The sequence below is a fragment of the Monodelphis domestica genome, chromosome 1 (assembly GCF_027887165.1).
Source record: "Monodelphis domestica isolate mMonDom1 chromosome 1, mMonDom1.pri, whole genome shotgun sequence".
NCBI classification, from domain to species: Eukaryota; Metazoa; Chordata; class Mammalia; order Didelphimorphia; family Didelphidae; genus Monodelphis; species Monodelphis domestica.
Genome location: NC_077227.1, coordinates 536,092,196 through 536,104,483, shown reverse-complemented (window position 1 = coordinate 536,104,483; position 12,288 = coordinate 536,092,196). Strand labels below are relative to the sequence as shown.

Sequence of the window (12,288 nt, the reverse complement as noted above, 5' to 3'; positions counted from 1 at the left end):
GGCCTATTGGAAGTGCCCTGGATTCAGAGTCATAGGTCCTGTGTTCCAAGTCTCCCTTTATCTAATTATCTAGAGCAACTCACTTATCTTATTTGGGTCTTAAGTTTCTTCCTCTTTGAATGGGAAGATAAAATTTGATTTTTTTTCTAAGTTCTTTTGAGATATAAACCCTGCAATTGCATGCTATTGATTCGTAATTACAATTAAGTTTGAATGGTTATTCCTGGTAGCACATCACACTTGACTTGTACACTTGTAACACTTCTGAAGAACTTCCAAGATGGGTGGAACTAGGGGCAACTGGGTGGCCCAATGGATAGAGAGCCAAGCCTAGAGCCAGGAGGACCTGGGTTTAAATCTGACCTCAGATACTTTATAGATGTGTGAACCCAGACAGGTAACTTAACCCTGTCTGCCTAACCCCCTTGCCCTTCTGTATTAGAGTCATTACTAAGACCAAGTAAAGGTTAAAAAAAAGAAGAAGAAAAAGGATGAGGTTACTCCTAATGCCATAGTTTGAATTGTCTTGTTGAGTGGAAACTATACTTTGGAATGACTCCCAGACCCAAGAAAACCAAAGGAAATTTCTGTCCCCAAAGCCAGAGGAAAATTCTAATCTCTCATTTTTCCAAGAACTTAAGTGCACACAAGATAATAGAACAGTATCCAAATGGATGAGCTACGAACTTTACCTCCCAAAAAGTTTTATTAATGTCTATGAAGTAAAAAAAAAAAGACTCCACTATTTTCATCCTCCCCTCTCATGACAAAAACAGTTGAGCAAAACGAAACCAGTTATTGTGCAAAGCGAATTCTTTTATCACACAGGTGATGCCCATCATCCTTTACCTCCCTACTCTCTTCCCTTCCCTACTGAATCCCCAACTTCTCTATCTACAATGGAGAGGTATATTTCATCGTCTGGCCTCTGCCACCCAGATTGGTCATTGAATTTCATCTAAGTTCTTTGTCCTTTTATTGTTTTCATTATGATTATCCAAATCGTTGTGTATCTTCTCCTGATTTTACTTGCAGTACCAATTTATATAGGTCTTCTATCATTTTTCCCTTCTGAATTCCTTACATAGGGATATGTCCAAAAATATTGATTAATTGGGACTAGAATTAATAAAATTAATCTTGAGTGAGCATATTTCAATCAATCAGTTGGACCTTACAATGCAATAATATTCTATTCCATTCATAGGCCAGTTTGTTCAGCTATTCCTTATTTGAAGGCTGCTCTCTTTGTCTACCTCCCCCCATACCCAACCTCTTTTTCTTACTACAAAAAAAGTGCAGCTTTAACTCTTTCAGTAGCCATGAAGCTTTTCTAAGGTCTTTTACTGTTTTGAGCTCTATACCCAGTAGTTCTCACTACAGACTCTTCAAAAGAGTCTTCCCAATGAATACCCAGTTGGCCTTTGTGATCCTGTGTACTGGGCAACTTAGCCAAATCCAGGCTGTAGCTATTTTTAAATGCCATTGTTGGTAGCATGGTGTCAGGGAAAGAACACAGTCCTGGGAAGGAGCCAGGAGATCCAGGCTCTGCTGCTTAACTAGCCATGTGACCTTAGGCAAGTTATTTAACTGCCAAGAAACCTCCATTTCTTCATCTGTAAGATGGGGATAATACTTGGATTATCTGCTTCACAAAGCTGTGGTAAGGAAAATATTTTGTAATCCTTCAACAACTATTGAAATATGAGTTATCACCACCAAGAAAAAAAAATCCTGATCTCAAGGAACTCACAGTTCAACAAAGCAGACATACTAGCAAACAGCTCTGAACAATTCTAGATCTATTCAGAATAAATCTAGACTAGTTTCTGAGGGAAGCCATTAAGAGGCAGAGATTATTTCTCTTGTTTGGCACAGTGTGAGACACAGAGTAGGGGCACCCTTGCTATTTTTTATTCATTCATTCATTCATTCATTCATTCATTCATTTATTTATTTATTAAAAAAACCCTTACCCTCCATCTTGGAGTCAATACTGTGTATTGGCTCCAAGGCATTAGAGTGGTAAGGGCTAGGCAATGGGGGCTAAGTGACATGCTCAGGGTCACACAGCTGGGAAGTGTCTGAGGCCAGATTTGAACCTAGGATCTCCCATCTCTAGGCCTGGCTCTCAATCCACTGAGCAGCTACCCAGCTGCCCCCTGATCCTTGCTATTTTTTGAGTTGAATTATCTGGGTTTCATTCCTGGCTCTCCTCTCCATGATAGTGAATTGAAGTAAGTCAGCTGCAGCTGCCATCCTTGGGCCCTGTTTGCCTCAGTTTCCTCATCTGTAAAATGAGCTGGAGAAAGAAATGGCAAATCAGTCCAGTATCTTTGTCAAGAAAACCCCAAATGGGGTCACAGAGAGTCAGATGCAACCGAGTATGAACTGAATGTGATTGTATACCGCATATTGTTCTAAACACTAGGGATACAAGAAGAGGAAAAAGACAGTTCTTGCCCTCCGGTTTATTAGCTAGTTTAAAAATTAAAATAGTTCCCTTAAGAGGCGTGGTAGGGATTCACATCTCTTGTATAGAATTTGTCTGGGATTCTTCTAGAATTACCTTCAGAGGAAATTGTCTATTCTTTTGAATAGTTTGATGTATGAGAATTAAGTTTTAGAAATAGCCTAAAGTGATTCAGAATTCAGGTTGGCAAATAAAGTGGACAACCGAGTTGGATCATACCATATGGTGTAGCGCAAAGAATATTAAATTCACAGAGAAGCTTGAGTCAGCTGCTTCTGACCTTTGTAACTTTGAGCAAGTTATTCTGGACTTCAGTTTACTCCTGTAAAAACAGTGGATTTGAAAAGGTGTTTTAACTGCTCTTAAATAAGAATACTCAGATCTGGTGGGGACAATCCTGTCCAACCTCTTCATTTTACAGCGGAAGAAACGGAGGTCTGCAGGGAGCGACTTGCCCATAGTCACAGGGACTAGTAAGTTGCAGAACCTGAATTTGAACTAAGAAATTAGAAATATACATTTTAAAAAGTTGTACATAATGGACATTCATGGTTTCATAATTGGTCCTCTTTTCTGTTATTTGTAAAGGGAAATATTCATGTTTGTCAGAATTATTCAAGCTAATAATGATAAAAAGGATAATTAAACATTTTTGGACCCAGTTTTTAGGGCCTCTTATTATAGTGTTAAAAAATAAAAAAATTCAGAGTCCTTCCTTTGTGGTCACATCTTCCTATTCCTGCTGCTTGGCTTCAGGGTAGTTTCATTATTCCTATTGGCCTAGGAGGAAGCTGTAAAAACAAAGCTGGGTGATTTGCCCAGGGGCTCAGGGAGTCATCTGATGGGCCAGGGTTAAAACGGACACCCAGGCTTGGTGCTTTATACCTCTGGGCCAAACCATCTCAGATGAGACTTTATAGTAGTGAAGGCAGACCTGAAGTTTTTGAACTATCTAGTCCCTTGCCAGCCTGGGCAGCCTTTGAATTGCCACCCAGTTTATTTGAAGCTTGCTCCATCTACCTGCTCTAGGAGTAAAGAATCTGGCTGTCAGCTGAGCTACCTCTCTGATCAGTCACTCAATCCTTGAGGATTAATGAAGGCCAGTTAGGAGCCAGGTGACAACAAACTGCAAATACGAAAGTGAGACATTCCTTGCCCTCCAGTAACAAATACTAAATAAAAATATAATAATAAAAATAAAAATAATAATAAATAAAATATAAAAATTAAAAAAACATACTAAATAAAAAAAGACAGTACATAAAACTATAAATTCAAAATGATTTATAATTTGTTTTTTAGAAAAGTATGTGTTAACTTTAACATTTTTTATTGATGGCTTTTGTTTCCCTGAGAGTCATTAACCTGAATATCTTACATCATAGTCCTTCCCAACTATTCTTTATAACCAAGAAAAACAATTAAGCAAAACCAACAAACACAATGATCTTCTGACATGGTTTATTACAATATGGTAGTCAGTCTCACCTCCATATAGAGGGAGGAATATTTAATTGTCTTTTTTAGAATCATAATTAGGCATGGCAGTCTGAATTCCATTGTGTGTTTATATTATTGTAGTCATTATGCCTATGGTTCTCCCAGTTTTTCCTATTTCTTTCTTTTTTCCTTTCTTTTTTTTTAACCCTTACCTTCCTTCTTAAAATCGATAGGGCTAGGGAATGGGGGTTAAGTGACTTTAGAGTCAATGCTACATATTGATTCAAAGGCATAAAAATGATAAGGGGTAGGCAATTGAGGTTAAGTCCAGGGTCACCCAGCTAGGAAGTGTCTGAGGTTAGGTTTGAACCCAGGACCTCACATCTCCAGGGCTGGCTCTCTACACAACTCACATTTCTGTAGCACTTTTAGTTTATCAATAATTTTTTTCCACAATAACCCTATGAGATAGTATATGAGTTACATTCTTTTTTTTTTTTAATCCTTACCTTCTGTATTAGAATCAATAATGTATATCAGTTCCAAAGTGGAGGGGCAATAAGGGCTAGTCATTGGGGGTTAAATGACTTGCGTAGTTACATAGCTAGGAAGTATCTGAGGTTAGATTTGAACCCTGGACCTCTCTTCTCTAGGTAGACCTGAATCAATCCACTGAGCCACCTAGCTCAGTTATATTCTTTTTTTTTTTTTTAAACCCTTACCTTCCATCTTGGAGTCAATACTGTGTATTGGCTCCAAGGCAGAAGAGTGGTAAGGGCTAGGCAATGGGGGTCAAGTGACTTGCCCAGGGTCACACAGCTAGGAAGTGGCTGAGGCCAGATTTGAACCTAGGACCTCCCGTCTCTAGGCCTGGCTCTTAATCCACTGAACTACCTAGCTGCCCCCTTACTCAGTTATATTCTTAAAAAATATTTTATTTTCTCCAAATACATGTAAAAACAACTTTTAATATTTCTCTCTTAAAATTCTGAATTCCAAATTCTCTTCTTCCCTCCCCTCCCCACCTCCTTGAGACAGCGAGTAATTTGATATAGGTTATATGTGCACAATCATGCAAAACATTTCTATATTAGTTATGTTGTGAAAGAAAGCACCCCCCCCCCCAAATACTCATGAAAAAAATTGAGAGTTAAAAATAAGATGCTTCCCTCTGCATTTAGACTCCATCAGTTCTTTCTCAGGAGGTAGACATCATTTTTGATCCTAAGTCCTTCAGGCTTGTATTCGATCCTTGCATTGCTGAGAATCTAATGGAAATGATCTACTGAAATGAAAGCAGAAAACAAGCACTAATCACTATCATGAAGGCAGAAACCTCCAGTCTGTGCCAACCAAATAATCCCGATGATAGATGGGATTATTGCCTTTCATCACGGTTTGGCATCCTTTAATCTCTACCTGGACAGCTCTATGTACCATATGGCAGCCCAGAACATCAATCCCCAGAGTATGTGCTTCTGGTAGTGGATGGTAATGAGAATCATGGAAATACTTTAATGGATCCATGATCTCAATAAGTGGGTGCATCCTCCAGTGGTGCACATATTGATTCATCCATGATATCTCATCCTTGGCTCCTGTGGTCAGCCTCCTCCAGTAATCCCAACACCAGATCCCCCCTGCCCCCAGTTCCTTTACATCTTTTGACATTTGGCACCTTTAAGATTTTACATATATGTTAGTTATTAGTGACTTTAATACAGTCTTTTAAAGTTTCCAAAAATATTTTGCAATAAATTCATAGATACCAGGAAGATAGAGTAAGAATTCCTTTTTTTTTTTAAACCCTTACCTTCCATCTTGGAGTCAATACTGTAATGTTGGCTCCAAGGCAGAAAAGTGGTAAGGGCTAGTCAAAGGGGGTTGAGTGGCTTGCCCAGGGTTACACAGCTAAGAAGTACCTGAGGTCAGATTTGAACCCAGTCTCTCTGTCCAATGAACCACCTAGCTGCCCCTATGAATTCCATTTTTTATAGTTACTATTTATGTTACCTTGGGGAAATCGCTTCATTCCTCCTCTAAGCCTCAGTTTTTGTATCTGTAAAATGGAGGAAAATAGTACTTTCTTCATTGGGGTGTGAAGCTAGAAATTCTATATTACAGTGCTTTGTATGCTTAAAGTGTCATACTGTAATAATAACTGTTAGTTATGCTTTAGAATAAACTTATTTGGTAGTACTACTATATGTAATATAATAATATAATATAAACATCAAAGTGATATAATGATAATATAAAATATTCTCTTAATCAATAATTTGAGAATATTATAAGATATTAACAAGAGAATATTAATAATTAAATTAATATAATCTCTTGTTAATATCTTAATATTATATAATGTTCTCTTATTATAGATGAATAAACTTGGAATTTTGAGTGATTTTCTCATAGTTCCATAGCTATTAAATAGCAAGAGTAAGACTTAAAATAAATTCTCATTTGATCCCCGCAACAACCCTGTGATGTAGGTGGTATTTAAACCTCATTTACAGTTAGGAGAATGAAGGCAGATAGGGGTTAAGTGACTTGTTCAACCCTACCAATGGCAAATGTCTGAAGGCAAATTTGAATTCCCAAGTCTTCTTGACTCCAGGCCCTGCACTCTATCTGTGGTACCACCTCTTCCTCTATCTCTCCAAGTAAAGAAAAGAAAAAAAAAGCTTTCCTTTTTATGTCAAAAAAACCCAATCAATAAGAGATGCTAAAGTTAGCATTAAGAATTCTCCCCGACTCCATGTGTAGTACTGTATCCCTGTCACTCCTGGGTGCCTAGTGAGTGCAGAAGGCCCTGTGCTTCCTTCAGAGGTACATTTACCTTCATCTCCCTCTGATCTTAGCTGGGCTCCTGCCCTCCCTGGCATGGATGTCAACAGGCACCTAGATCAGAGAGTCCCATCATTACTATGCCCTGGCACTTCTTGATCCCAGTTTGCCCAACGAATTTCTAATTGCACGCTTGTCTCCCATGATCACGATTGTCATTGTGATCTTCATGTCATTTATAAAGCACTTTGCATGTATTATTTAAGGTGATCCTTGCCACAACTCTGATTTCCCAATTTTATAAGTGAATACAACTGATCACCAGAAAGGTTAAACACCTTAGTCCTAAACACATCACTAGTTCCTGTTGGAGGTAGGATCAGAACCCTGGTTTGGTCTCTTCTACCATGAAGCCCAGTGTTCTTTTTTGCTATAACATGGTGTTACCTTCTTTATGGCAAGTTTCCAATTGCCTGGTATGTCTGTCTACTTTCCTAGGATATTTTCCAGCTACTAATTATTACTTTTTTCTTCTCTTCCTTGAAAGCCTTATAAAGAAGATGGCTCAGTGCGTAGTAGAAGTGATGGAAGATGCCAAGGGCAGAGTTCATGAGAACCTGTTGGCCAATGGAGGTAGGTAATGTTCATGGTCCCAGTGTGCTTTGGTGATGGGACTCGAGGAAGGGTTTGCAGATATCTTTGGAGGATCCAGCCTCTAAGTAGAACTTAACCTACTCAGTGTTGGAGACATTACATACTTCTTAAGACAGATTGTTAGAATCTAAAATGGTATTTGGAGCAACTTGGAAAATACTCCTGTTCCTTGCAAGACAGAATCATTATATTTTACAAATTAAAAGCCCTTTTCTATGTTGATCTGGCAGTTTCTAGGACTAATAATTTTCATTTTAAAAATATTAAAAAAAAAACCTCTTGGCTTGTAGATGGCCTCAGGGCTTAGAGGTAACCCTGAAACTATGCCATTGGTGTATAAACTTTGGCAAAGCCTCCTGGGCTTCAAAGGTTTGTGATTATAAACCTGAGGAAAGATTGACAGATTGTAGATCTATTGTCTGGTGTATGTGAAGAGAGAGATGGACATTCATCACCAGGTTGGCCAAAGGATCCATTTTTTCAACCACCTCATCTGTGAGATGACCATCTGCTAAAATGTAGATAGGTTGTGATCTGCGTCAATGGAGGAGAGCATCCCCGCCGATGAACTCTCCAGATCTCCGAGTGCTAAAGTACTAAAGTGTTGCATGTGTGTGCATGTGCATGTGTCATCATAGTTGAATATTTAACACAACAGTGCCCCAAAGTGCTTCCACCTTCTTGTTTTAGAATGAGACTTTGGAATCCGTGTTCTCCAGATTCGAATTGTGCTCCAGTACCTTCGTGTAACTCATAATAATCCCACATTCCTATGTTGCAGGGTTGAAGGAAAAAATGAAATACCTCAAGAGTAGGTTGAGCATGGTTTGCGGTGCTCCTGGTCCGTGTGATGTGTGCATGCTACCCAGAGGGAGGACTCTTGGTCTGGTTGTAGGGGTACAGTGATCAGGTTATGATGGATTTCTCAAGTAAGCACCTCGTAGCTTGGTCACGATATCCATATGACTCAGATGGCTGCACTTTTAGAATATTTGGTCTTATTTCCTGTGTTGCTTCTTCCTTGCATGATAACTGTGTCATATAGGAATGGGAAACTGGGTAGGGAGGCCCAGAGCTGCCATTTGTTTACTGCTTTAAGACTTACCAAGGATTTTGAATGCTTTACTCTTGCAACGTCAGTGGGGTGAGCATCAATCCTCTAAGTTTAAATAGCTCCGATGTGTGTGTTTGGATGGCCAGTTCCTTTACTGACTCAGATCAAAACATTTCTATTGGGTGGACAGCCTTTAAAAAGTTACTGTGGTTGGCAGACTTATGGCCAACTTACGTGGCCAACTTGATGATGGGATCAGGCCATTGTTCAGAAAACTAATGTATAGTCTGATGATAACAACAACAACAATAATAATCTAGCACTCATATAGCACCTACTATGTGTCAGGTGCTATGTTAAGAGCTTTATAAATATTATCTATTTGATCCTCACAGTAACCCTTTGAAGGAGGTGCTATTGTTTTCCTCATTTTATTGCTTGGGGAAACCAAGGCAAAGAGAGGTTAAGTGACTTGCCCAGAGTCACAGAAATAGTGGGTGTCTGAGATGGATTTGAACTCTATATACTCCACCATCTAGTTATTTCTAAGCAAGTATTTTATTTTATTTTATTTTTTTAAATTAATTATTTAGAAAATTTTATTTTCTCAATTTAGAACATTATTCCTTGGTTACTCCCTTCCCTCCCCCTTCCCATAGCTGACACACAATTCCACTGGGTTTACATGTGTCCTTGATCAGAACTTATTTCCATGTTTTGATGTTTGCACTAGGATGATCATTTAGAGTTCTAAGCAGGTATTTGAACTGTGGGGGTATTATCAATCCCATTTTACAGATAAAGAAACTGGTATTAACTAGGCAAGTATTTTAAAAGTATTGTTAATTCTATTTTACAGATAAGGAAACTGAGGCTTCTAGAGGTTAAGTGACTCACTCAAGACCACATTTAAATACTGATGTCTTCTGACCTTTAGTCTATAGACTTAAGAATTCTCTGTTCCCTAAGGGATCCTGCTTTTCTTTCTGGATCTTAGAACTTCTTATGTACCTTGCTGGGTTCAGAAATCTTGCTTTTCTTTGTCATTTTTTTCTCTTTTTTTTCTGATGGATCACAGGGCGTTATTTGCTTGCTCTCTTCTAGACATGCTTGTGGGAAGACTGACTGACAACAAGAAATTACCTTGGTGTTTGCATTGGGGATTCTGTGACACACTTCCTTAAGCCATTTACTTTTTAAAAAAAAATTTAAAACCCTTACCTTCTATCTTAGAATCAATACTATGTATTGGTTCCAAGGTAGAAGAGTGGTAAGGGCTAGGCAATGGGGGTCAAGTGACTTGCCCAGGGTCACATAGATGGGAAGTATCTGAGGCCAGGTTTTAACCCAGGACCTCCCGTCTCTAGGCCTGGCTCTCAGTCCTCTGAGCCACCCAGCTGCCCCCCTTTAAGCCATTTACTTTTGAATCTTCTTCTGGTTTCTACCTTGGAGCCTTTGTGTTCCATTATGCTAGAGCAGAAGGAGACTTTGGTTTTCCTCCAACCAGGTCAGTCATCACCCAGGCAGGCTGGGTAGCTTTAAAGATGTAATCATCAGTGTGAGTCCAATCCTACTTCCAATTCAGTTCAACAAACATTTACGAGGTTCTTACTGGGCACAGGGCACCAGGTTAGTAGCTGCCTGAGATGCACAGTTTAGATAAGAAGCAGTTCATGCCCCTGGGGGGCACAGGCTTGTCCAGCAGGGGGATAGAACACAGGAATAATTACTATAACACACTGTGGCCCAACCGAATCTGAGAGGGGCCAACAAAGTGGAGAAGGGAAGAGTGCAGGAGAATCAGAGAAAGCTTCCTGAAAGCGGTGACATTTGAGTTGGACCATTTATTAAATACATTCCTTACTGTTTGCCAAGTGCTGGACCAGGGCTAGGGGAGATAGAGCTTAAGCAAGATCATCAATTGCTCTCAAAAGAACTGGTTGTTCTATCTAGCCTTTCTATGGTGCTTTAAGGCTTCCAAAACATTTTACATATATTATCTCATTTGAATCTTACAACAACCCCATGAAGGAGGTTCTATTATTATCCCCAGTTTTTTTTTTTTGTAAAAAACAAACATTTATTGATATCACTTGTGGTAGAAAAAAAGTTCTACACCAAAAATGCACGTGACCCAGTTTCTAAGGGAAACCCGTTTCCCAGCCCATGTTTCTCTCCTCCCCACCCCCGTAAGCCAATTCTCGTCCCCTATCCCTCTCATGCCATTTGCACACCTAATATGGACATCCATTCGTCCCAGAAAATGTCATCATTGACATCACTCACTGTTTAACGAACTTTATGAGCCGTGGAGATTGCCTCTGAGTAACCCTGCTCCCTAGGCTTGAGGGAAGGGCCACCCATCCCAAAGCTGCTATTTCCATTGATCATACTGCTTCCAGGCTGGTTTAGAACCCTAGAAGAGACTGGGAACTGCAAACCTGGAGGGAAGAAGGGCTGTGTGAGACAAACAGTTGATGTCCTGATCACAAAAGAGACAGTATGAGAAGCAGATGGCAGAATTCAGCCTGGGGTCATTTAATACTAGGATAGACTTGTCTTAGGCTTTTATAATTATAATTGTAAATATAATTTTATAATTACGATTATATATATATATAAATGTATAATAATTTTATAATTTATTGTCTTGGGCTTAATAATACCTGAGCGTCATAAAATAATGTAACAATTAAAGTTTACCACAATGACCCAGAGCATCCAGGAGACATTAAATAACTTGAAGGTAGGGCGTATGGTAAGGTCTAGCAGGTCTTAGGAAGGTGCAGCAGGGCAGATGGTAAGGCCTGGGCGTCCTCCATCTTATCCCTAAGTGGGGGGAAGGAAAGGGAAGAAAAAGGCATTTCTGGTGTTATAGATGGGTCATAGGTGGCCCTGGGGCAGGGGAGATAGGATGGGAGAAAAACAATAACTTTAATCAGGGTAGAACATCTTATGTTATTATAGAGCCACACAATTTGTCTTAGTAGCAGAAGCACCTAAGCCCCTATTTTATTATTTGTTGACTTTGGTTCTTTCTTTTTTTTTGGCTTTGTCTCAAAGTCATTAGGATTCATTTTGACTTTATAGCCCCATTTGGACACCTGTGTACATTAGACTGCAGGAAGAACTGGTCTGTAGCATTTTTAAAACAGGTCTAACCCAAGCTTTAGGATACATATTATAGGAAGGAAAAACACTTGTTTAGAGCCAGGTGAATAAGTTATCCTTAAGTCATTATCTGATGTTGGGCTCCTGGGATAGGACATGAGCTCAAGTACCCCTGCCTGCCCTGTGCTTAGAGTCACTTGGTTTAAGTCTTGGCCAACATGCTTTTAATCTAATATAGGCACTACGAAACAAGGTGCCATGACTCACCCATACAACAAACACCATCACTGGAGGACAGTTAGCAAGAGCCCTTTACTTTGCCAATGGGAATGTGAGAGAGTTTTGTAAGACTGAAGAGAGGGGACCAGAGACTCGTGCTGGAAGGGACCGCGAGCTACCCATGACTTTGGACGTCCCCTCCTCCATTACCTTTTATAGTATATATTTTCTGTATTTTTACATGCTCACGCTCCTTTCCTTAGGCAGGAATAACAGCTCCTTGAGGACTGAGGTGGTTTTCTTTTTGTCTTGGTATTTTTAGCATCTAGTACTGTTCCTGAGGAGACACTTCACAAATGCTTCTCAACTAATTCATTTCAATATTACACAATTCAGTCCCTTCCTTGGACATTTGAGAAAGCTGGAGCCCCAGGTTCCTAAAGTGACTTGCTCAAGGTCACACAAGCTATAAGAAACAGGAGGTGCTTTGACTTCTGTTCTAATGCTCTCTTCTTAAGGGAGTGGTGCTTGGCTAATCCTCCTGGATTTT

The 12,288-nt window shown here is 39.5% G+C and overlaps 1 protein-coding gene and 1 non-coding gene across 3 annotated transcripts in view; both read left to right on the top strand.

Annotated features, from left to right (window-relative positions):
* The window catches only part of ATP6V1C2 (ATPase H+ transporting V1 subunit C2), a 63,259-nt gene that overhangs the window by 16,879 nt on the left and 34,092 nt on the right, over nt 1–12,288 (top strand). For both annotated transcript variants that reach the window (XM_007476135.2, XM_016427655.2), the window contains exon 4: nt 7,248–7,333. In XM_007476135.2, coding sequence (XP_007476197.1) covers nt 7,248–7,333 — 86 coding nt within the window. The remainder of the gene's footprint in view (nt 1–7,247; nt 7,334–12,288) is intronic.
* On the top strand, nt 8,253–8,313 carry MIR1329 (microRNA mir-1329). The gene has a single exon (NR_162843.1). It is a non-coding gene; the product is annotated as a microRNA mir-1329 (primary transcript).